The sequence below is a fragment of the Silurus meridionalis genome, chromosome 16 (assembly GCF_014805685.1).
Source record: "Silurus meridionalis isolate SWU-2019-XX chromosome 16, ASM1480568v1, whole genome shotgun sequence".
Classification (NCBI taxonomy): Eukaryota; Metazoa; Chordata; class Actinopteri; order Siluriformes; family Siluridae; genus Silurus; species Silurus meridionalis.
The window spans coordinates 5,708,154-5,733,985 of NC_060899.1; the positions used below are offsets into that span (position 1 = coordinate 5,708,154).

General features: G+C 37.7%; 1 protein-coding gene across 3 annotated transcripts in view; it reads right to left on the reverse strand.

The window, feature by feature from the left end:
• Window positions 1–25,832, reverse strand: part of plxnb1a (plexin b1a) — a 55,308-nt gene that overhangs the window by 25,375 nt on the left and 4,101 nt on the right. The window contains exons 2-4 of one of the 3 annotated variants that reach the window (XM_046869929.1): window positions 18,331–18,454; window positions 15,047–15,104; window positions 211–1,306 (exon numbers count right to left, since the gene is read on the reverse strand). In XM_046869929.1, the coding sequence (XP_046725885.1) occupies window positions 211–1,284 (1,074 nt within the window). In that variant the 5' untranslated portion in view covers window positions 1,285–1,306; window positions 15,047–15,104; window positions 18,331–18,454. The remainder of the gene's footprint in view (window positions 1–210; window positions 1,307–15,046; window positions 15,105–18,330; window positions 18,455–25,832) is intronic. The other 2 variants (XM_046869927.1, XM_046869928.1) reach the window with 2 other exon arrangements.

Genomic DNA, 25,832 nt, shown 5'->3' on the forward strand with positions numbered 1-25,832 from the left:
ATATATAACTACAAACAAAAAAATATTTCTTTCTTCAGTCTACATATTTGATCTTCATTTATTTAAATGCCATGCCTAGAAAATCCAAAGTTTAAGTAAAACCTGAAAAACAATTAACTATCCTGAATTTTTTATTTACATCGCAGACTCTGTGTACATCCCATGTACCTTTTGTGACATTCAGAAAAAGTGTAAAGAAGATTTTCTCACTTTTGGTAAGTTGGCACAGCTGGATTTAACCTCATACTCTATATATGCCACCCTGGTGCCATCTCTATGACCATCCTGTGTGTAGCACAAGTCTCGTGTACCATCAATCCAGTGGTCAATATCATCCAGACTGTAAAGGCAAAGTGCTGATTCTTCACTCGGCATGCTGGCACCATTCAATGATGTTGAAAACACTGCCATCAGGACCTCTCCACCCACCTGTGCTCCCTGGAGGAGATTGTAATTTTTTGTCAAGCGAGAGTGGCACGTCAGGGGAACTTCGATGTAGGAATAATATGCATGATCATCCAGGCACATCCGTGCTATGTATGTTATATATTCTCGGGAGGTGGCTTTGAGGTTGCGTCTTAAGAATAAAAAGTAGACATGGCTCCCTCGTGCAAAGGCATGTATAAAATTGTGGTCGTACTCTGATAGGCGGCCAGCCACACCTAGTTTAGCTGTTTCCTCATAGGAAAAGATGTGCTCAGAGGAAAGTTGGCGGGTGGAGATTGGTGGGAGGCTACCCCGTCCCACGTAGCCCCTTCCCACATATAGCAAGGGTGGAGCCCCATCTCTCTGACTTGCTACAAGTCCAATGGTGGAGACAGTTGGGTCATTGGCAGCCACGTATTGAGTGTCCATTGGTCTTTCGGCAGAGAAGAGAACTTGGCTGACATTAGCCAGGCTGCGCTTCTGGCATGTGCCCTGGTGGACACTGCCACATGTAATAAGCTGGAGGGAATAGGGTTCCACCAGCAGCAGCTTGTTGTGGTTACTTACTAACCGGGAATGTGGGCAGTTCTCAGGAGTTACAGGTGGAAGACAATCCTTACTGTCTCTCAAAGGACCTGTTGTCTCTTCCACCTCCAGAAGCAAGCGGTCCAATCCAGACAGCTGGAAAAGGCGATCCTGTGCACCAATGTACACCGTGCCCACGGTAGGGTCAGGGTGCAGCGCCAAGTGCTGGAACACAGTGTCATTGGATGAGAAGCGTGGATAGTGGCAACATACAAGTAGGCTTTCCAAAATGCCCAGAATGAGCGAAGAAAGCAGGGTGGAGACAAGTGCCATCCCACAATGCACTGCAAATGCACTAAAGAAAAAACACAAAAAGATAAAAGTTATTTACAAATGACAAAGAACTGGACCATATTATGTTACAGATTATATTTCAGATTTTTTAAAAAATCTGGTCAGCAGTGGGCCACTGTCCATTAATGGGCACTGTGCATGTGTACATAGTAAACATATTTAAACTATGGATGTCAAACAATTACAATATTTTATTGGGATTAATCGCATGATTGTCATGAGTTAACTCGTGATTAATCGCAACTTAATTACACATTTATCTGTTATAAGTGTACCTTATATTAATACTTTTCAAGTTTTCAATACTCTAATCAACAAATGTGGATGCTGTATGCAAATGCATGTTTATTAATAGTGAAACCACTCAATATAGAGCATGAACACAAAATATTTTTGTAAATATTTAAAAGTAATTATGGTGTTTTATTATTTATTATTTTTATTATTTTGCTGTTGGCTTTTGTCCTCTTGGTTATCATGTAGCATAGGGCATGTTCATGGGTACAATAGGAGAACAAGATTGTTTAATTGTTAAAAATGTAAAGCAAATAAAATATTGTAAATCACTATATGCCTTGCTTTATATCATTTATATGTAATTAATAGCAGCTTAATAATGTAGAGAACTCTTGACAACTGATGGGTGTTTTTTTCCTTTGACGTTTCCTTTGATATATCACTTTCAACTTTGCTCAGTTCACGTACAGTAAAAGATGCATCATGTTTGCACACACACACACACACACACACACACACACACGCGCGCGCACGCATGCACGTCTACTTCCTGCTCATTCTCTCACTTACTTTATGTTTCATTTATCATTTTATTTAATCTTTACTGCTAATATTGGATATTAGCTATAATTTTTTAAAACCACAGTATAAAAAATAACACACCAAAGCAGATATAATTTTCAATAGATCACACACAAACAACAACTCAGAAAATATACAATACCAAACTTCTACCCAGAATGCCTGCCCAGCCGAATAACCATTGGCTAAAAGGCAAGCATTGTGGAGCTGAGGGCACGAATGCATGGACTAAGGGAGCATGTCAGAGTCACACGGGGGAGGGACAGACACTAATGTCTGTTGTGGAAAGCTTGGTACTGATTCTACATTTCATAGCTTCAATAGAGTGTCACGTCTCATTGGGCATGACAATGAACATGAGAAGCTGCCACTCTGGGTGATTAAGAAACCAATTTATTATTCCCAGGGGACAATGTGACCATTCACCACACGAAAGAGTGTTGAGACTGGTTTCACGCTGTGAAAAAGGCTTTTTCAGATATCAATTTAATGACATTAGGAGCTGGAATGGAGATGATTTGTCTTCAAATTGCTAGTTATTGCATATGGACGCTATTTCTAATGCGGCAGCTAATCTGGCAGCTGCTTACTGCTGGCAGCTACAAAGAAAGTGAGAGACAACAATAGAAAAAGTACCAGAGTTACAGAGACAGCAAAGGTGCAGAGTGAGAAGAGAGAGAGAGAGAGAGAGAGAGAGAGAGAGAGAGAGAGAGAGAGAGAGAGAGAGAGAGAGAGAGAGAGAGAGAGAGAGAGAGAGAGAGAGAGAGAGAGAAAGAGAGAGCAGAAAGGAAAGTGTGTAAGAGAGGCTACTTGCAGCTACTTACAGGGTCTTTGGACAGACACCAACACACATCATACAACTATAACTACCTTTTCAAATCATACTATTCTAGTCATCCTGCAACTATTTTTGATTGATTGTTGTTTTCTCTGACTTTTCTGATCATTATGATGGTCAGGGACAATTCTACGAATTTGTTTCAACCTCCATATTATAAAGTCTTTTGCACTTACAGTGTTTTTTTTGCTCTTTACTATGGCTCCATAGCTACTTTCAAAATCTGTTATATAATTATTGTTCCTAAAAACTCATGGATGTGTTTTCACCGTTAATGTGATTGGTAGTTGTTGTGCGCAGGGTTCGTAATTAATAGTAAAATTAATAGTAAAAAACTGTTTTCAACAATTTTACATTCATCTCTAGCTTGAGCTATCTTTTTTTATGTAAAGTTTACTAAAATATATTTCATATATAGTATTAATGTAATGTATATAAATGCATGTACTTAAATGTTTTTGTTTAAATATTTACTTTACACCAAAAGTTTGTAAAACCTGTCCTTGTTGAATATCCCATTCCACAGTTTCAGTCACAGATTGTTTCATGGTTGTGTGGATTTGTGCTTGTTTAGCCTCAAAAGCATTAGTAAGGTCAGAAACGTATGTTAGGTGAAGAAGCCTGTGGAGCAGTGGATGTTCCTAATCATCCCAAGGGCTTGGTGCAGGTTTAGTTACATTACACTAATCTTGGCAAGCCGCATCATCATGGACCTTACTTTATGCCTAGGGGAACTCTCATGCTGAAACAGGTCATTTTTGTGAAAGAAAATTGGAAACTTTCCACTTTGTGGAAAGTTTGAGTAAGAACCAAACATGGCTGTGAATATGGGATATGAAAACTTTTTCTATACAGTAAATTTTACCCTATTTTGCGAGCCAATTTCGAAGGCAAGAGCAAACCCACGTTCCCCACTTTCGGCCGAGGGTAGCATCAGTTGCTTAGTTGATCTCGTGTCGCTCAGTCTCTCTCGTTGCTCAGTGCAGTGAAAACTTAACTTTTTTAGTGTTATATTTTTATTTCACTAGAAATCTTAAAAAATGTGTCCCAAGAAAATCAGTGATGGTGCTGGAAAAACTAAATTAAATAGAATTACCTTTGAAACCAAGAAAGAAATAGTCGAAAAGTAAAGAGTGGTGTGCATCTCACACTCGCAATTAACCACTACCACATGGGTAAGTGTTAAATTATTTTTACTGTACAGTAATTTGCAGTGTATTTGTTTGTCAAAATAGGCTACTTTTTAAGTGCAAAAATAAGCGATAGAATGAGGTTTCGGAATGGATTAAATCACTTTATCATTAATTCTTATGGGGAAAACTAGTTCGAAAATATGAGCAAATAGACCTACGAGCAATATTCACGAACAAATTATGCTTCATATGGGGTTTTACCGTATAGTGTATATGTCAAACAGCATTACTTTTTTTAAAATTTGTAGTGGATACATACTGTACACTGTCAATTACAAAAATAGGCAATATTTATTTATTTATTTATTTATTTATTTATTAATTTATTTCTATTTTTCAGTGTGTAAAAACTGTAGTAAACCATTTAATTTTTTTAATAACAACTTAGCAGTGATATGAGAATGAATTTGAGAAGCATAATCATACAGCATCATCTGTAGTTAGCAATCAGTGACTGCTTTTTATTCTTAGGGGACTCACAGTAAGTCTCACAAAACATTAATGACAGAAATAACAGACATGAATTGAACAGAGCTGTTGAGGGTCTAGCATGCCTAAATGACACCAGGCTTGACTTATCTAAAAGTTCTCAGGCTCTTCAAGTCATCTTGAACAAGTACCCAAGTCCTAAAACACAGAGTTCCCATGACAACAAGACCCACAACACTATAAATAGGCCCACCCTCACCCCAAAGGTTAGACACTCAATGGGAACATGAATGGTAACACAGAGGGGTGTCTTTTTTTTCTCTCCTCTTTGCTATAAACCATCTCTTCATTCAATTCTAATCTAAAATTTGAACCACACACAACCATACACAGTAGATGTGCCATTAAATGCTTTTTTAATAATAAAATTTTACTTGTATACAAAATTTACTTGTATACATGTAGAAATGGAAAATTACATAACTATATTGTAAAGCGTATGAAAGATCAGTGGATCTTTCATATACATATGAAAGATGTACAATGCAGTACATGTGGGAAGTCGCTTCTGCTCATTTTCTCCATGTTGGCCTTGAGGTACAATGAGTACAGTGGGTGAGCTTTCAAAGCACTTCATCGCAACTCTTACTCTGTTTATTTTGTTTTTGTAGAAAAACTTAAAACTTAAACAAAAGTTAGCTTTGCAAAATAAAGTTACAAAATAAACTCAAAAGTTACAAAAATTATCACTGTGCTTGTCTAACTCTTATTTCGGTTAGAAATGGCTCTAAAAGGCAATAAGAGCTGTTGCTATATTGCAATGATATGAAAAGTTGATTAACACTTTTGTTTTTTCACGTCTTGACTACTGTAATGCTTTGCTGGCTGGAGTTCCTAAAGCTACCCTAAGTAAATTACAGTTGGTACAAAATTCAGCTGCTAGAATTCTGACTAGGACCTGTGCAATGGAACACATCACACCTATCCTGGAAAAATTGCACTGGCTTCCTGTTAGTTTTCGTATTGATTTTAAAATTCTCATGCTCACTTATAAGGCCTTGAATAATTTGGCCCCTCAATATCTGTGTGAGCTGTTAACCCCCTACACACCTTCACATGCTCTACACTCTTCTGAAGATGGTCTTCTAACTGCCCATAAAAACACGGCTAAAAACTGTGGGTGATCGGGCTTTTTCTTCCTTGGCTCCCAAACTGTGGAATTCCCTGCCCTCCGAGATTAGGAATTCAGAATCCCTGGGTGTTTTTAAATCCCATCTTAAAACGTACTTTTTTAGGGTAGCTTTTATGTGACTTCTTTGTTTGTGATTTATTGGGTTTTTATTTTTTGTATGGTTAGTTTTAGTGTCTGTATTATTATGTGTATCTTTTAATTTCATCTTTTATGTCAAGCGCTTTGAGAAACTTATTTTAAAAGCGCTATACAAAAGAAAGTTTTTTATTATTATTATTACTATTATTATTATTATTATTATTATTATTATTATAATGTTTTATTGTGCCTAATCTTTAATAAAACTTTATCATAGGCATATACAGTATGTTCAGTATACAAGGTTCCATTTCAAGAACTGGTGCTGCATCGAAACGCTTTGGGTAAAATCCGGCCAATGGGCAAGTCGTGACATCATCAGCGGGCGACATCCAGGAAGCTACAAAATGGTTGAGCTTCTGATTGTTCATGTAAGCACTTTGTGTGTGAGTCTGTGCAGCCACACGATGAGTGTGTTGCAGGCATACCAGACTGACCTGCTATGAGATATGGACAAGGGATTCAGCTCTGGGGCTGACAATTAAGGAGTTACGGGGCGCTGTGACCTAACCCTCACGGTCATGCCGTAGGTCAGTCCATGTCATCTCTAGTAACCCTGTAAGCAGAGATCCTGACAGGGACAGGGCTTTCCTTCTGAACAGCCCGGTGGCTCCCCCTGGCCTGTTCAGGCAACGCTGTAGGTAAGGGCGATCACCGACAGGTTCAGGAGTCTCAGTGGTACTTCCCCGCCGCTCTCATGGGGCTGCTCGGTGAGCGCAAAGCCTGAAAGCTAGGCCCAGATCGAAGGAGTCGGCCAAACTATGGGGGGTCCCCTCCTCAAACAAATGGGCAGTGGTGAAGGCTAATAGAGCCAGTACTTCGTTGTTCCGAAAAAGGACGGTGGATTGCGGACAATCCTAGGTCTCTTTGAACCGCTCACTCATGAGGCTCAGGTTCAGGATGCTTACCGTCAAAGAGGTAGTATCTCAGATCAAGTTCAAGAACTGGTTTGTCACGGTAGATCTAAGGGAAGCCTATTTCCACATAGCCATCCTTCCTGCTCACAGGAGGTTCCTGAGGTTTGCTTTCGGGGATGAAGCTTACCAATACCGGGTCCTCCCCTTCAGCCTAGCACTCTCAGCCCGCACCTTCACAAAGTGCATGAATGTGGCTTTAGCCCCGCTACGGTTTCAGGGCATCTGCATTCTGAACTATATCGATGATTGGTTGATATTAGCTTGATCAGAGCAGTCTGGCATTTAGATGTCGTTCTCGCCTGCATGAAGGAGCTAGGGTTAAGACTGAACGCAGGGAAGACTGTGCTTTCTCCATTGCAGAGAACCACCTTTTGTGCGTAGACCGTGTTGCGGGCACAATTGTCTTCCACCTGGATCGCAGCCATCCTCACAGCAGTCGGGAGAGTAAGAGAAGGCCAACCACTCACTGTGAAGCAGTTCCAGAGGCTGCTGGGTCTCATGACGGCATCGTCGAACGTGATCCCACTTGGCCTACTTCATATTAAACCTGTCCGGTGGTGGGTCAGAAATAGAGGGTTCTCCTGAGGGGGCAACCCACTCCGTACTATCAAGGTCTTGAAGCGAGCTCTTTAAACCTTAGCTATATGGAGAGAACATACGTTCCTGTTTCAGGGCCCCATCTTGGGAACTCCTTGTCATCAGGTAATGCTAAAGACAGACACATCCCATATGGTGTAGGGAGTGGTCATAAGTGGCCGCTCTGCCCAAGGTCGGTGCAACAAGCTACATCGATTATAGCACATAAACTGCCTGGAGATAATGGCTGTGCCTTTTAGCACTAAAACACTTCCTCCGGGACCTGAGAGATCAGCACGTGCTGGTCCATGTCAGTGGTCTCATACATCAAAAGCAGATGCCCCTTCAAGGCAAGGGCCGAGGCCCGGGAATGTAGGCTCCACCCCGAGGTGGAGGAGCAGATATGGCAGAGATATTACAGAGCCAGGGTGGATCTGTTTGCGACTCCGGAGACTTCGCACAGTCCTCTCTGGTTCTCTCTCTCTCACCCAGCCCCACTGGGGCTGGACACCATAGTGCGGACGTGGCTGAGGCTATTGTGTTGGCAACTCTATCTGAGTCCACCTTCGAGCCCTTGGCTGAGGTGGGCCTTAGGTACCTGTCGGTAAAGACCGCCTTTCTTTTGGCGATATCCTGGAGGCTCTGTCTGTGACCCCATCTCTCCTGGAGTTTACCCCTGACATGTTTATTTCTCTACCCTAAACCTGGGTATGTGCCTAAGGTGCCTACGGCTCCCTCACGACTTGTCATACTGCGGGCATTCTTCCCTCCTCCTTTACTAGCTCAGACCAGGAGAAGCAAAATCGACTGTGTCGATTCAGAGCGTGGACAATGCATGGCGTTCCCAAACCGTTTTAATGCAGCATCTCATTCCCTCAGGGAACTAGGGTTACATACGTAACCTAGAGACGTTCGCTACTATTCATGTATTCTTTAGGACTTATACCCCCACGAATAAGGGGGTTTCACTGTATCGAAGTTTATATTGCAGACAGTTTCAGAGGCCTGGACCGGTGTACAGACCAGTACTACTATACCTTTTTCAAAGAGCGTTTGTATCTGCTAATCAACCCCTGCATTTTTTGAGGGTTAAGTTATATACTGGAACATGTTAAAATGCTCATGTTCATTATTTCTCTGGTTGCTTGACAACAGTCAGAAAACAGTGTCCCTAACAACCTAAAATCATTGATCTGATTGATCTTGTTGTTTTCATTTTTTTTTTATTTTGTTTTAAAATAAAATAAAAAAAATTCTAAATTTAATTCAGCCTATTGATTTACAAGATTTACATGCCAAAGCCATAAAAAATAAATTATTTTCATATCAAACCAATAGGGCTATGTGCCACTGTTGAAGGACCTGAAAGTATTTAATTTATTTAAACAATTTTTCTGAACTTGTCTTTGTTATATACAATTTTCTAGGGTTACTTACTACTGAAACCAGTCATTGACTTGAACTTAAATATAAGAATGACAGTTTAATTAGAGTTTACAAGTCCGCTGAGCAATCCCTCAAAACACATATCTGTCTCATGTGTTTCTGTTAAAACTCTTCCTGCATTATTAGTCTACACTTCTACATGGCATAACATGTCTTCAGTATTATCTATTGGAACAGTCAATGTCATTCTTTTTCTTTAAAATTGCTATCTATGTACTAGACCAAATTCACAACCAGACAGATGAGAATTGCAAAATCCTGGTCTTCTTCCAGTCATCAACTGTCCATTTTGAGTGAATCTGTGCCCATGATTGCCTTACACATTTGCTGTGGACATTAAATGAAACCCTTTACCTGTAATGGCATGCAAATACATCTCCATAAAAGTGTGAAATAATGCAAATATAATGATAATGGGGTTTTGAACTGTCAACAAAAACCCAGTAATAATTATCAATTGAAAAAAATAAGGGCAAACGGATCTTCATTAAAACCAAATTTAAGTTTGCAAAATTATCTTTTTTTTTTCTTACTGTTTCAGGAAATAAAAAAGGGTAGAAATCCGTAAGGATGTAAAAAGAATACCGCTTTCATGGTCGTTATTGCTGAATTGCATTTCAGTAGGCTGAGGTCCAGTGCACCTTTAGAGGAGCACTTTCTTCTGACTCACCATCAAAAGACAGCTGAATAATATAAGATGGCATACAGAGGACATGCACACCTGCTTCTTAAGCCTGCCAGTTATTTCAGCCCCTCACCACTGGCCCCACACTCAAAGCTACAGAGCAAAGCAATGGCCAGACATCCAGGGGAGTTCTGGCAAAGGCGAGTGGATTGGGGGCCTTTCAATTATTCAGAATGTTCTTTCTATATTGGGCTGCAGTCATTGTCCACCAGCTCATTGAAGTGTTAAGTCATGCTTTAACAGTCCCAGATGTGAGTACAGGTTAATTAGATGATCACACAAATGCTGGATTTTATATCAAATACAACAAATGATTATTGGGTTAATATTTTTGTTTAGTCTATAAATTTTCTGAAGTTCATCCATTTGCGTTGAAGCTTCAAAAATATGTATTGTTTAAGAGATTTAAGGGTGATATGCTGTGGAAATATGCTGTGGACTGCAAAAATCTTTTTTTTTTTTCATCTTAATAGATTTCAAAGTGTCTTCTTTCTGATGTTTTCTTTTGGCAGAAGTGCTAGATGTGACATCAGGTCTACATAAGTACCAGAACCATTATAATTAGTTGCTAACTCAGCTTTACCACAACCACAGAAATTAAAGTGACTTCTTTTCTGCTCACACCAACTCTCAATGCCTGAGCATGAGCAATACTGCATCTACTTATGTTTAGTCAACATTTCTAAAGTGGTTTAAGTGCAGATTTACCCTACATTCATATTTATACAGGTAAAATCGTTCAGAGTTTTAGGCTGCCTGATTTGTCTTGTGTAGAAATGTCGGCAGTGAGATCCTTCAATTGTGTCTTAACTACCAACTTTAAACAACAGCACTTGTCTTTGAATGCCAAAATATATAGGATACAAAATGCAGACTAAAAAATTACTGTAAAATATAATATGATACACAATAATAGCATAAAACAATACTAATACAATGACATATAATGATATCAGAACATGTACAGTACAGGATAAGGCCAATAGATTGCTTCAGGAATAGTCATAGAAGTAATTATCACATATATCACTGTGTTAATTTAAAAATTAAAAAATATCACTTGATCCAGCATATGCATTATTTACATTTTTGTCTATATCATGCACCAGAAGATTAATAAACAGGGGGCACTCTTTGCCATCTCTGTCATCTCTCTTAACAGACACTTAAAAAAAAAACAACTGAATCTCAGTGAATACTTGCCTCACAGACAAAATGTCTAGAAATTTCTACTTTTATGAATAAATCAATTAAAATTGAAAAACAAATATTGTCTGATTATGTAATCCGCATGAAAGTTAAAAGAGGTACAGTTTCTCCGGTATCACCTCATTAATGGTCTGTGTGGAAACATAGCAAAAGTTCAGTTTGGTGTCCTGATAATTTAAACATTTAAAACACCATAATTACTTCAAAACATTTACAAAAATATTTTCTCTTCATGCTCTATGTTGAGTATGGTTTCATTTATAATAAACATACATTTGCATAAAATATCCAAATTTGTCCATGCCTATGTTGATATGAGCAGGCTTCATTCATTGGCACTACCCTTTAAGCTGCTAGATGCTTGAAGGATCTCTTTTTGATTTGCCAAATAAAAAAAATCCTACTTTGCCCTACTTCTCGTTGGAGTTCTAATAACCTGAAAACCACTCACTGCTGCTGAGGATAGCCCCACATGGGCAGCATAAAGATCAATGACATTACATAAACATGGCTGGGGATGGTCTTTCTTGGATAGCCTTAAAGACTGCAATTACTATGAATGGCTTTGCACTCAAGTCTCCATCACTGAGCAGTTAAATAAAATAAACTTCATGTTAAAACATAATGAATTTAGAAGATGACTCTGATGCCCATATTCATATTCATAAACAACTGCATTGAGCTTTGGCCCAGGAGGGATGGCCCTGGAGGGATGGCGGTTTCTGGATCATGTTAACGCATGCCTTTTCTTTTGCAGGATTCATCTATGAATGATTTAACCTGCATTTGTGGATGACATGGCAAACTGTTTTCACAGACAATGATTTTGCGAGGTGTTAATGAGCCCACGCAGTGATTTCCATTACAGAATCATAACTGTTTTAAATGCAGTGCCGCCTGAGGGCCTGAAGATTACAGGCATCCAATATAGATTTTCACCCTTGTCTCTTATGGATAGAGATTTCTCATATTTTCTCAGATTTCACAGTCTTTAACAGACTGCGCATCTTTATTCCTAACAGACTCTGCCTTTCTCAGATACACTATTTGCATCATCTTACTGACTTTTTAATTAAACTAATTACTTGCAAAAATAATTTTTTAAATGTCTCATTTTAATGACTCTTACAAATTCTAGATTTTTGGGACATTTTGCAGCCATCAAATTCAAAATTACCTTATTTTTTCCTTACAAGGTACATTTCCTCAAACATTTGATCTGTTTTCTATGTTCTATAACTGAATAAATTTGCAAATCATTGCATTCTATATTTTATTTACTGTGTACACTTTTTAAAAATTGGAGTTGTATGTGAAGCTGCTTTGTGAAAGTGTCCATTGATTAAATGCTAAGCAAATATAAAAAATAAACTGAATTAAAAAGTGATTGTGGCAGCTTTTGTGCATAGAGTACATATTGACAGTTTACCATAGAAAGTGCATAACCTAGTCTAAATATTTCTTTATTCATAACACAAAAATTGTGTTTGTGTTTGTCATATGAAATATTAGAATATGTAGATCTGAATTGCTTTTCATTTTGATTTGTTTTTTAATGGCTATCACAATTGTGAGATAAATAAACAAACTGCATGCATTGTCGGTCACATGCTGTGTTTGTGCTGGTGACACAATTTAAACTATATTTAATCAACTTCTCTGCTGTTGCAGTTGACAATGTGCCCAGTCTGACTGTGTCCAATGAGAGCTCTGGAGCATTATGTGGAAGTAATGTCCAGTGGGTGGTATTCATGTGCTTTGGGGAACACTATAAAGTAGATTCTACTATCTAAATACAGATTAGACTATTGGGGAAAAGAAACAATGTGGCTCTGCTAGCATGCTTAAACACTGGATAAACAGAGAGCAGTATCAGAAATTCAAGAATAGTATCAGAACCTAAGTAAATATTTTATTATCTGCTCGATAGGTCCCTCCAAAACATGCTACAAATCCATACAGTGACTTTGATGCTGTTCAGACTTGTTACTAAAATCTGTCCCAGGTGTTCCAATCATGAGTGGACAGTCAAGACAGATAGCTGCTCACACCTGCTCTAATGCCCTACAGTCATATATAAAGAGCTTGTTACAAAAAAGAACACAAACAATGTGAGCCTGACCTAAAAATTTGCACTTCCTCCACTTTTTTAGAAGCACAGCATGCTTTGAAGTTGCCTTCAACCAAAAAAAGAGTAATGGACTATTCACGTCAAAAGTATGTTCATAAATCTTGACTCTTGATATCAACTCATTTTTTCGTTCAGGTACAGTCACATAGCTCTCCACAAGATAAATCTTTGCCAGACTTGGAGACACAAAACACGTACAAAGATAAGCTCAAATGCTTATTCATGTCTTCTGCAGATAAAAATGCATACATTAACACCCACCCACAGTGCCACTGCCCTGCACAAAAGCCCCTCTTTCTCGTGCCTCTCAATGGGACTGAGAAGGTTCTTTGTGGCTACTGGTTGTCTTGACGACACGCCCTGTTCCAGAAAGCAGAGGGACTCTATGGAAGCATGCTCCATTTAGGAAAAACTATTTAGACCACTGCCAATATGACGAACACGCCACTACAGCTCTCTGTCACTATGCAAACGCAATCAATCCTTCCTACAGTAATCTAACAACCTGTGCTGTAACATGCACTGATTGCCCAAACAAAAAATAAAGCAAAGCAGAGACTTCAGAGTGTTCAGAGATTCAATACAACACAAAAAGCCACAATCCTTGTGTTTATTTATGAGAGAACTTGGAGAATGAATTAAGAACAAGTTATAAATAAGTACATTTAGGACAGAACTATTTGGTTTATTGAAGCTTCTCCCTTTGATTAGACAATAACTTGCTTCAGAAATTAAGGTAAAAATTGGATGGCTGCAGACAGTAAGACAGTTGGATCTATTAGCTCATAAATCTGCAGCACATTTCATCTCCGGTAACACACTTTCCATTTCTTCATCCGCACTTTGTACAGTGGCAGCAGAGTAGTTTGTTCATTAATAATTGTTAATAATTCAAAGTGTTTTAATCAGTGCAATTTGTTCTCATATACCTATGTACATTTATGATCATTTGTTTTTTATTTTATATGGTTAGATATTGCTTTCTTAAATATCAAACAGCTTCCAGTTTACTTGTGTTCATTTCTGCTGGCATATTTGTCTGCATTTATATCAGTTAAAGTCCAGAAATAATATCAAGATCCATCATAGATCATCCCCAGTCCAGGCAATGACATAATCAAATGTATAAATGCTACAAATATAATCCCCTACAGTGAGGTGCCTGATCTCTTTGTAAAAACACTAAAGAATTGTAGAGCGAAAACACAGCTTGAGTGAAACTGAAATGATTGAACAGATTTACGCTGAGCTTTTTTTGATAAAGAGTAGCTCTCACCTCACTGGCACCAATCAAATTGATTTCTACATGGTGTTAAACATACTGGGAGCTTTTGGAGTTGCCACTGTAATATATCCTCTCTGGCTGAATGGAATGGCCCACTGACTGCCTAATCTGCTGACCCACTTTGGACGAGCTCAATAAAAATGTGCCAGACATTTCAATTCCCTCTGCAACTGGGAAGTCAGAACAAATTTCCTCATTTTCATGTACTCATTGCTCAGAACAATTTACGACTGGTTAAACGTCGTCTAACACCTCTAATGCACAATGTAGATTTTTTAAATAACTCTATATAAACCTTTACTACTTTTTTAATGTGTATAATACCTTTGAGAACTGGCCTCATCTTTTCATGATCAGAATTAGTTATAGACTTGACTGCACTAATGTAAAATATTACACCATATTCACTGGATTCTTCTAAATAAGATGTAACAGTAACACAATAATGGCATAATAGTATGCAGCATGTAAATTTCATTAAGAGACAATATGATTGTGCTCGGTAAAATTAATTTTTACTGCATATAAATTAAGCACTGCCTGAGCCATGGTTTTAATGTTTAGTTGTTGGAAATATTCAAAATGCTTTGTGTGATCCATTTAGATATGCTACTAGGAGCATATAACAAGGCAAAGAATGTATTAGAATGTAAGAAAAATTATACATGGCTAATGAAACATTAGCTTACTGGCCAAGAAAGCCAGTTGCTGGTATGTAGGGTTGTCATGTCCGTAAATGCATACACTTTTAGAAAAACATTCAACAAAAACAAGCCCAAAAATTTCGGAGTTTAGAAATGGAAACAGACTTTTCGTCTGCTTTGGAAACAAGCTTAATTTAGTTCTTAATGAGTTCTTCATTGTACTGAGTAGACTCACATACCTGCAGCTATCAAGCTTCTCAGTCAGTGTGGTGTTTTCTTTAACCTAGATTGAATCAGCTGAAGGAAAGAGAGAGGGGAAAAAAAGATGTATTATCACTAGCTACCATATTACTAGTATCAATAGTACTAATACTGTATGTAGCACTTTTGCAAGTCCTGATTAGAAATCCAGAGGAAACTACTTTCACAAAGGGTAAACAAAGTTACAGTTAAATTATGTTTAAATGTTTATTACACCTCACTTATTATAAGTGGTATTTTATGATGAATAGCCTACATTATTATTCAGTCTATTGAATGCATTGTTCAATATTCAGTGCTTTGAGAGGCTCTAATTGAAAAAGGCATAAAATATGATGTCTTGTTTCCTATCACAATCAGACAGGGCTCTCTTCACTAAAACCCTAAGTGATCTTGACATCTTTGTGAGACAAAAGAGCATGATCACAAACTTCAGCTAAATCAAATGACACTTTGGTTACATCAGCAAGTCTAATGAGCCTATAAAGACAAAAGACCTGTCTCTCGCTTATCCTAGTTGTTTGAGCATTCATGCGGTGGCGTGTCATCATCTGTGAAGTGCACCAGGCCCTCTGATTTATTTACTTCTTCTCTTGATGAACTTGAAAACTAAGTGTCTTCAAATCAAACCCTGGTATTGTTCTGGGATAAATAGCTCAAATTACTAAAATAAACCGTTCCTTCGGCAGTTGGCGTCACGAAATAATCTGCTTTGTGTGCTTTTCTTGGCATGCACCCAAATTAACAGAATCAGGACAGATAGCATCTGTGTTTTCACAATAAAAAGGCCACTCATTCTCAGTCTGTTACACTTCTACTGTATATTCCCACTGACCAAAATTTCATCACCAGTTCTATTTTTTATTTATTTTCCCCAGCAAGCTTAAAAGCTTAAAAAAAATTCTACTTTGCTCCAAAAGTATATGGACAAAATTTGACAGTATTTGGTGAAATTTTCATAATTATGTCTCTTTACACCACCAAAATGGTTTTAAAAGTAAGCAATCAAGATGTGATTAAAATGTCTTGTAGATTTAACTCAAGATGTTTAACAAAACATTCCATTAAATAAGAAGACTTATAGTTATTATTACATAGCTAAAATCTAATTGGACACTTGACTCAAAAGCAGTTGAATGGACAGGCGTTATTTTCAATAAAACCCTTCAAAACATCTAGCTAACAAAAGAACACTTTTGGGGTCAAATTCTATAATCAATTTATGTGATTCCTGTGATTTTGATGATGTGATATGCTTTGGACCATGAGAAGGTTTATCTCAAGATGCAAAACACTGATAGCACTCAAACAGAAAGGCCAAATTACACTGCTAGAAAACATAACCAGTTTTGAACAAGATTAACTGTTACTTGAATTATTGAAAGAGAAGAGTTTGGAGAAGGAAAGTAGTGTCTCATGATCCAAAGCATATCACATCACCTGTCATGGACATGTACAGTATAGAGTTATACTTTCTGCTCCAATAAAGTCAAATGCTGCAAAACTGAAAGTATAGCACTTGACAACACAGATGGACAATGACCCAAAATATAACACAAAGCAACACAAGAGCTTCTTGGCAAAGAAATGTAATGTTCCTAAATGAATGTGTCCGTCACCTGACCTCAACTCAACTGAGCTGCTTTTTGAACTGCTTGCCTTTGAAGATAAAATAAAAAAGAACAAACCCACACACAAGCCAAAAACAAACAACAACTGAAGGCAAAGACCTAGCAAAGTAACTCAGCTTTGGACTATGGCCATGGGTTCCAGATTTGCACGATTTGATTAGTTTGTCCACTTAGTTTTGAGTGCGAAATGGAGGAAATGTATTAAAAAAAAAAGCCTGAAACTAACATAACCCTAACCCTAAAGAATGAATGCAATATTTATGTTAAACATCTTGATTTAAAACTAAAAGTTTACACCTAATTTCCAGGCATTGTTGGTGTACAGAGTCAAAATTTACATATGGACCTGACTATATACTTGCACTATCTGGTAATGTGTTCATAATATCCATGTTTATTTGTCAGAACAGACTATCAAGAACAAGCACAGAACTATGAAATGTCAATGAATCACTCTTGTACAATGGTGAGGTCAGCTGTCAGTCCACCACTGCAATCATTTAAACATAACAAAAGGTCTTGCTACTTTCCCTAAAAAGGAATATGTTTCCACAACCTTCTGTTCCACTTTTGGAAGATAGACAACTTGATTTGAAAGATAATGGGCTCCTAAGAATTTGTGCATTGTCGTCATTACAAATGGAGACGAATGAACATAAGCTTCAGGAGTGAAAGGTCAGCAGTTGTCAAACGCTTTATAAACCACGTCTATTTTCAAACACCCACACACTAACATATAGACACCTCCCAAAGCACACAAACACATGCACACACACAAACAATCAATTGTAACGTAATCAATCTTTAAGTCTACTGACAGGAAATCGTTGGTGATCAATGCCTGCCAAGTTGAAAAGCCCTGGTGTTACTGACAGTGGGCATGAACGTGGGCCTGGATGCAGGCTGAAGAAGGAACAGCGCTAATGAGTAGGTGGAGAGGTCTGCAGGTGGTCGAAAAGAAGACATCTGTCTGTTTGTTCCTCTCCCTGAGCCATGGCAGAGGAATAAAAGAATATGGGAACATGAAGAGGTGACAAGTTCCGCTTGGACGGAAAGAGAGCGAGACGGGAAATGGGAAGTGAAAATAGAGGGTGGGAGGGGGGGTTTGAAAGACTGAGCAGATGCTGTCCATCATGCACACATGATCTGCAATCGGCAGCAAAGACAAAGGGGCACGCCTGAGCATCTGCATCTGTCTGTCAAGCGCACATGCCAGATTTGGACTTATATGAATAAGATAAATGCAGTTAATTATGATTTGACAACACTGTGAGCTATTGAGCATCAGTGTATGTCAGTGATTTCTGCTCTATGTTACTCTTTAAAGGATGTACATGCCAAAAAAAAGTGTAAATCATTTGTAAATTGGAAATATAAAAAAAACTTAAATTTATGAAAAAAAAAGAAGGAAAAAAAGTAATTAAGTAAGTAGGCAAAAAAGTAATAAATAAATAAATAAATAAACAAATCACTTTTTGTGTAGTTAGAAAGAGCAGCATGGGTGCAAAAAGTAAATAAATAAATAAAGATTTTAAAATGGTGACTAATGGCTTATGGAACCCTGCAGTTTGATTAATTGAAGCAATCTTTCCAAATTCAGGGATTGAGAGACGGAGCGCACACAGCCTTACCTCCTCAGCTGGCTGGAGTGGCCTCAGGAGATTACAGAAGGGAAGAGGGAGAAATAGAAGGGGGTAGAGTGGATGAGAGGCATACCCGTCAACCTCAGTGCCAGCCGAATAACAGCTCAAACACCTGGGAACCACATTAATGATTAATATGAGTGGAGTCACTCTCAGGCCAAGTCCCAGCAGGCCGTGGGCAACAGAGACGCACTGTTCAGCCTCTGAGCCTCTGGATTCTTCACTGCACAGACCACCAGATAAAGAATACATCACAGCGAAGACTCAGCATTCTCTACAGACACCGAGCCACATCATTTCCTTTATCAGCAGGGGCTTTGATTAGGGCTTATTTTTAACCTGGGTATTCAAGCTAGATATTTACAAGCCTTCAAAAGATCGGAATTCTGCAAGAACTGTTATGTATCGCCTGAAGGCTTTATCATACACACACACACACACACACACACACACACACACACACACACACACACACACACACACACACACACACACACACACACACACACACACACACACAGAGCTCTCTTTCTCTCGATTTCTCTTTGTCTGACACACACATACACACACAGTTAATACTAAACATATTTATTAAAGTCTTTATAAATGAACTGAAATTGTGAACTTGGAAAAAAAAGATTATGTCCAGTTGCCAGTGGCGTCGCTAACCCTTCTTCTCTTTTCCTCATTCTTATTTCCACTTTTCCCAATGAAAAAAGTGAGAGGAAGTTAAGTCAGAAACCTGACCTGCATCTGAATGGCTGGATGCACTAAAAACCCTTTCAGGAGGTGTTGGTTAGGTTCAAAGCAGCTACACTAGCCATGACTTCCTGATATCCACTGAGGTCAGTGTCTTTAGTGACCATTTGTTAAATTTCTAATTTACCCAGTCTACAGATGCAATGACAATGACATGAAAAACGATGTATAATTTAAACAGTATTAGAAATTGATCAAATCAAGTAAGTGAATCTATGACAGTTAATACAGCTGAAACTAAACAAAGGTAACTACAAAGCTGTCATAAACCTGCTGACTACAGTATAAACAGTCCATCCAAGGACATCCTTTACAATTGTGTTTTCAACACTGTGGTAAGAGATTGGGAAAAAACACTTACTTAGTCAAGCATTCCTATACTTTTTTCCTACTTTGTTCCTACTTTTAAAATGTTCATATTAATGTCAGTAAAAATAAAGACTGCTATTTACTAAATGTTTTTAATGGTATTCTGGGAACTCTGGCACAGTGAATTAGTATAAATCAGCCTGAATATGGATGTCTACAAAATGCTATAGACCTAATAAAAAGAAGCATTTGTTATTGCTACAAGCTATCAAAATATAAAAATGCATTAATGCAGGCTAATGATACCATTTGAAGTCAATCAATCAGGGTTTTACATTAGTTAGTCTTCTGATGTATAACATTTTGAAGAATTTTGACTCAATATCAGTGTACAAACAAAATTCTGAATCTTCAAACTAGTTATTTCCAAATGAATCCTTTTACATTTAGCTTGATACAGAAGCCCACTGCAAATAAAAAGTATCCAGATTAAAATAATATATATTTTATATAATATGATCTTATAACCATTGGCCAGTAGAAAGCACAAACACGTGTGTTACAAAAGAACTATTGTTACAAATATGTTCAAGTTGATCTTAGTTTGTATTAATGCACAACAGGGACACCAGTTCACCATACATTATTACCTAAGCTACCACTTTAAGTTTAGTTGATTAGCGTTCAATGCAAACAAAGCGTAAGACTGGGCAGCACACTGGATCCTCAAAACTATGCTTCTACTATTTGCACACCACAAAACCTGATTCTAATTCTAATTTCACCGGTTTCACTGCACACTTTCCCTAGCTCTTGTCTTTTGTTGTCATTTGTTATTATATTTGACTATCTTTACTTTTCTAAGCTTAATTGCTCCATCCATCCATCCATCCATCCATCCATCCATCCATCCATCCATCCATCCATCCATCAAAACTTGTATACATGTATGTTATTGAAACTCCAAATTAATAAAAAAAAAATATAGTGCATTTAACACTAAACCATTAGAAAGGTCCTTTCTAACTGCTGCTAGCATTTAAATGCTTCTGCAGCAGGATGTACATATACTTATATGTGTCCTTTTGAAGAAAGTTTGAATAAAGAAGCCACACCTTTTAGACTAGTGGTGTCTGTGTTTGTGTTGTCTAGTTGCCCTCAAGTACATTAATAACAAGTAACAGAATTTAAACTTTTTGCTAAAAAAAAACACACTCAGTCCAGTGTGTCTATTGAATGTAAAGTGTAAAATGCTTCAACTTCTAAGTCAAGAAGAAATACTTGCAGGGAACATAAAACCATCAGCAGGGTGTGGGAGCGTGGACGAGCATCAAATCGCAAGTGGAGGACGGACTCTTTCAGTGTCTGGCTTTAGGACACACACAAAAACACAGAAAACACCAAGACAAAAGGACTCTGTCGACTGCTGGCAAGAGTAAGGCATGTCACAAGGCGTAAGATGTGTAAATCCTGGCAGCGTCCCAACATATAAGAGAAGAATTGAAATGCAGCGAGAAAATTAAAGTATTTTAAAACATTTTTCTCATCGCTATCATCATCGTAAGCTCGAAAAATTGCAAGCCGAACCGTCATAACTCGTGGACTACTTGTATTTTTACATATAGAGGAAAAAAACTCATAGGCAGATATACTAAAAGATAACAAAGCCAGGTAAAACAGGTTCTTTAGTCAGGTAGATAGCTAAATTAGCTGAAAGAAAAAAAGGTGCTAAAACACTTTCTGAATTGCAACACGTTTCGCATGTGTAAAACTTGGTCCTTCAATTGCAATAATGCTGCTTAAAGCAATGTGCACAATGTCTCGGTTAAATGACCACGTGATATTTCATTTGTGTGCACGCAAAATACAGAGCCATTTTAGCATTAATAGCAACAAATGCTATAGTTTCAGATAATTTCAGATCATATATTGCTGTCCTAAATAGGTTTTAAACATTCAATATCTTGTGTAGGTCTAATTACATCAGTCTTAATTCTCCATGAAAAAGTGATTCATCATCATCATCGCCATCATCATCATCATGTTGATATTGATTTATGTTAATTTGGGCATACGGATGTTTGCTCTAGTTTTCACAATATCTGCAAAACCAGATTTCCCAAAAATCTGAAAAGAATCATGTTCATCACCTCAAAATCTCACTATTGATGATCCCAGAAGGTAAGTCTTGATTCACTTTTGCACTCCAAATGTAAAAAGAAGACTGGATTTTGTAATATCACATGGCATTATAACATGCAACTCTAAAGACAAACTACTTATCCACCTCCCAAGACAAGTTTTGGAACAACAGACTGTCTTTTACTGTAAGGAGATTCCCCACATAATCATTCGCCACATAATATTACTGTGACATGTCACCTTTTCCATTATACCATATCTAAAGCATGAAACAGAATGATGCTAATCTCGACTGCACATTTAGCCCTTCTACATTCCTTTCCTGTTGAAACGTACAAGTTGCTAAAGCAGCATCAATTTCAATATCTGATTATTTGTATTAGGAGTTTTAAGCAGAGGTATAGCCACAGGACTGGCAATCTGGGTAGTTGCTTGTGGTCTTAAAAGCTGAAAGTCCCAACTTTTAGCTTCCTCTGAACCCCTAATGTCCCCCTAAATCTCCCTAATGAAGGAAATGTATTGTTGTGCAGTTGTGGAGATAACCTATAAAACAATGATTAAGAATGATGATACAATATGAGTAATGCTAGCTAGGTAGGAATTAGTTATATTAATGATTGATGAGCTCCCAAGTTTTCATCTTGATCGGATTGTCCTGGTGAGAATAGAAATACATTTGACTGATGCTATTAAAAAAAACATATCTTTAAGATAGGATATAACTGAGTAGGAGTTTAAGTTTCTTGTCTAAAAAAAACTAAATGTAGCAGCTTGTAATAGCTTGTAATAACCTTCCAACCAGTACACTAAATCTCTAACTAGTCATCCACCAAGGGTCTGATTTCAAGCATGATTAATACAATAAATAGTATTCTTGAAAAAAGCAGTCTTGTCATTGAGAAAACATTTTAACCAGCTACAGGGAACATTAGTTGCCCTATTTCCTGTGATAGTCATTGCTTCATCTAGAGAGATAAGATGGTCCCCCTGGTTAATGTTAGATTTACTTAGGTTTACTACATGAAATGCTTCTTTCATATGAGAATTTCATTATCGTTACGGTGTAAATCTGATAGATTTTTTTTAATGTTTCAATTATTTTGTGCTTTATTTTGCGGGGAGTTATTGTGAGTCAGCAGGGAATTTAATAGTAAGAGTTTTCAGGCTTGTAAATTTGATTTTGGACTAGTGTCAAGTTGTTAATGCCACGCTAAAGTTACCAGCCCAATGCTCATCATCTGCCTAAGCTTTTTGCCCCTGGCCACACTCTGTCCTGCTGCCTACAGTGTTGGATTGCTTTCAGGCCTATGTACTGGCTAAAGAACCACAGGGTTCCAACATCCGGTCTCAAAGATGAGTATGATGTTAGTCTGCTGTGTGTTCTTGCCATTATTCTGACCCTTTTGGCTCCCCAAAATCTGGATTCTATTTTTTTCACATGGTGTGGTTTTCCTGTTCTGAGTAACAACACTTGTGTTTTCCTTTTCAAAAGAAATTTAATATTGATTCTTAAACATGGGCTAAAGATTGAGGATTTACATATGTTCCACGTCAAATCCTATCTCAAATCAACTACCACAAAGAGAATGAAAAGCTCAGATGCATACTGCATTCTCAAGTTAAGTCTAATTTATAATCGCTTAATTAAATTGAAATAAAATGCTTGAATCAGCTTGAAAAACAACTGCCTTTTCACTGAACTGTTAAATATAAAACCGTTTAACCACTAGTCTCAGTCGATTGTGTCCACTGATGTAACCGAAATATATCGCATGTCAAAGTGTTCAGGAGCACAGGTCAAACCCCCTTCCAATGGCACGTGACATGCTGGTTAATGGATTAAAGCTGAGAACAGATGCAGCTGTCACAAGTCAGACTGTGGCCCTCTTGCACAAGGAGCCATATTTCAAATAGCTCTCATACCCCAGTTAGGCCAAGAGTGTCTTGGTGGCAAAGCGTTAAATCTACTTCTACCCAAGATGACAGGAGTCACGTTAACATTTAGAAGAAACAATATAAAACAATTTCATTGCACACCTTTATGACTAGACATGCACAACAGTGTTTTTCCACAAGCAACAATACATAAGTATGTCATTAGATCTTCTGCCTGCTACCTTGAACAGAGCAGGAAATAAAATTGAGTACAAATCAGTGCATTAATGAACCATGCAGATATTTTTAGCAGTGCATTTCCTACTTAGAGTGAATGCACAGAGATTGTGTGTACATGAAGTGATGTCTTTCAGCATGGAGCATACATTAGTTTGCAGTAGTACACCTGTTCACATGAGAAACAAATGTTAAAGATTAAGCAACGAGCAGAAGCATTTTAACTTACTTACATCTAACTGCATTGCACGACGTGGCCATTTGGAGAGGCACAGGGTGGAGCTGAGAAACAGCAGCTGACACTTTTTGACCCTGTCTCCCCATACGCCCAAATCCATAGGCCAATGAGACATGCCATTCCAGCAAATGAAACACTTTAGCATTGCTCTAACAAAACAACTATTTATGGAGTCGGCCAGAAGACAAGCATTAGTATAAAAATGAGGCATAGCTAAAGTAGTTTTAGCACAGAAAAACAAAACAAAATCATTGGTTTAAAATAAAATAATAAAAAAAAAACTCTCTGGTCTTTTTAAACTGATATATTGAGGTTGACTGTCACTGACATAACCCTTTCTATATAGAATAAAAGAGAATTGACCAGAACTAATCATGGGTCAAGGACTATTACTAAAGAACACATAAATCCTACACAATACCATTAAGGATTCAGCAAGACTAATGTGAACAAAGGCTCATGGAGGGATGATGTGATATTAATGTTAGAATTAAATCATGACACACTTTTCTAAACATCACATTAGAGGCAGACAATCTCACTTGCCCGGATGCCTGGGATGAGCAGAACATGCATCGGTTTCTCATTAGTAGTTGGCCCTACTGATACTCCTTGCCACTCAGATAAACAAGACATCATTATTTTTATTCATTATTTAATTAATTAATTGATTGATTTATGTATTTAATGTGCACTCACACCCCACTTCATTAGTAATACCTGTACAACTACTTTAAGTGGAAATGTTAACATATTTTGTGTTTTGAGATGCTTTTCTGTTTACCGCGGCTGGATATGGTGGTTATTTGAGGTATCTAGCTTTCCAAGTCAACCTAAACCATTCTGGCCATTCGCTTTTGAACTCAACATCAAAACGTTTTTACCTGCAGTATGGATTTTTGTTTTTGGTTTGTTTGTTTTTTGCATTCTGTGTGGTAAATCTCAAGAGAGCAGTTTCTGAAATACCATCTTGGACCATGTTAGAGACAAAATAACAGAGATCGAACCACAATTTGCTACAACAGAGCTACACAAACTTGTTTTCTGCCCTGGATTGTAATACTAACTTATTATCAGTTAAGAAGTGTTACAGTCTGTTATATTTGTAACACATATGTATAGATTATATATCAATTTATAGTGAAGTTCGGTTAATGCATTGTGGGATAACTAATGACACGTTAACGAAAAACTACTTTTTAGTATCTCGTCCTCCAGCAAAAGCACAGGATACTAACATTTTGTTTTTTGTAAGCGTGTCATTAGGTGTCCGTTGCTGTTCACATTAAAAACTACTCAGTTAATCTGTTTTCATGTTGGTACAAAAATGTATCAAAACTTGCATCACTGCCTCATAGCTCCCGGTTTTTTCCTCTGTTTCTGCTTTACATTATAACTTTCTCTGGGTTTCTTCCACCACTGAAACATTCTTCTTGGGTAAACTGGTTACTCTAAATTGTACTTCGGTGTGAATGTGTGGTATCCTTTAACACAGTGGTCCCCAACCTTTTTTGCACCACGGACCTGATTAATGTCAGACAATATTTTCATTGATGGGGGGGGATTTAGCGGTAATGTATTATGTGTTACCGGCCCGAGCAGCCCCTTTAAGAAGGTAGCGAATAGAGGTAAGACATGTGACCGAGGCATCATGACATGCATCAAGAGCGAGTCATAGACAGATGTGGCGGAGAGAATCCAATAATTTTCCAAAATAAAACATCATTCAGAATCAGATAATAAAAAACACTGAAATAACGTAAGTTATGTATTCTTTCTGTGCGGCCCGGTACCAATTGGCCCAAGATCCACCAAAACCCTGCACCGGATAAAATGCTTACTGAAGATAAATGAATGAATGATTTGCTTATCTAGATTAGGGCTTCACACTCCATCTTGCTAATCAGCTATTAGTTTTGCATGTGATGTC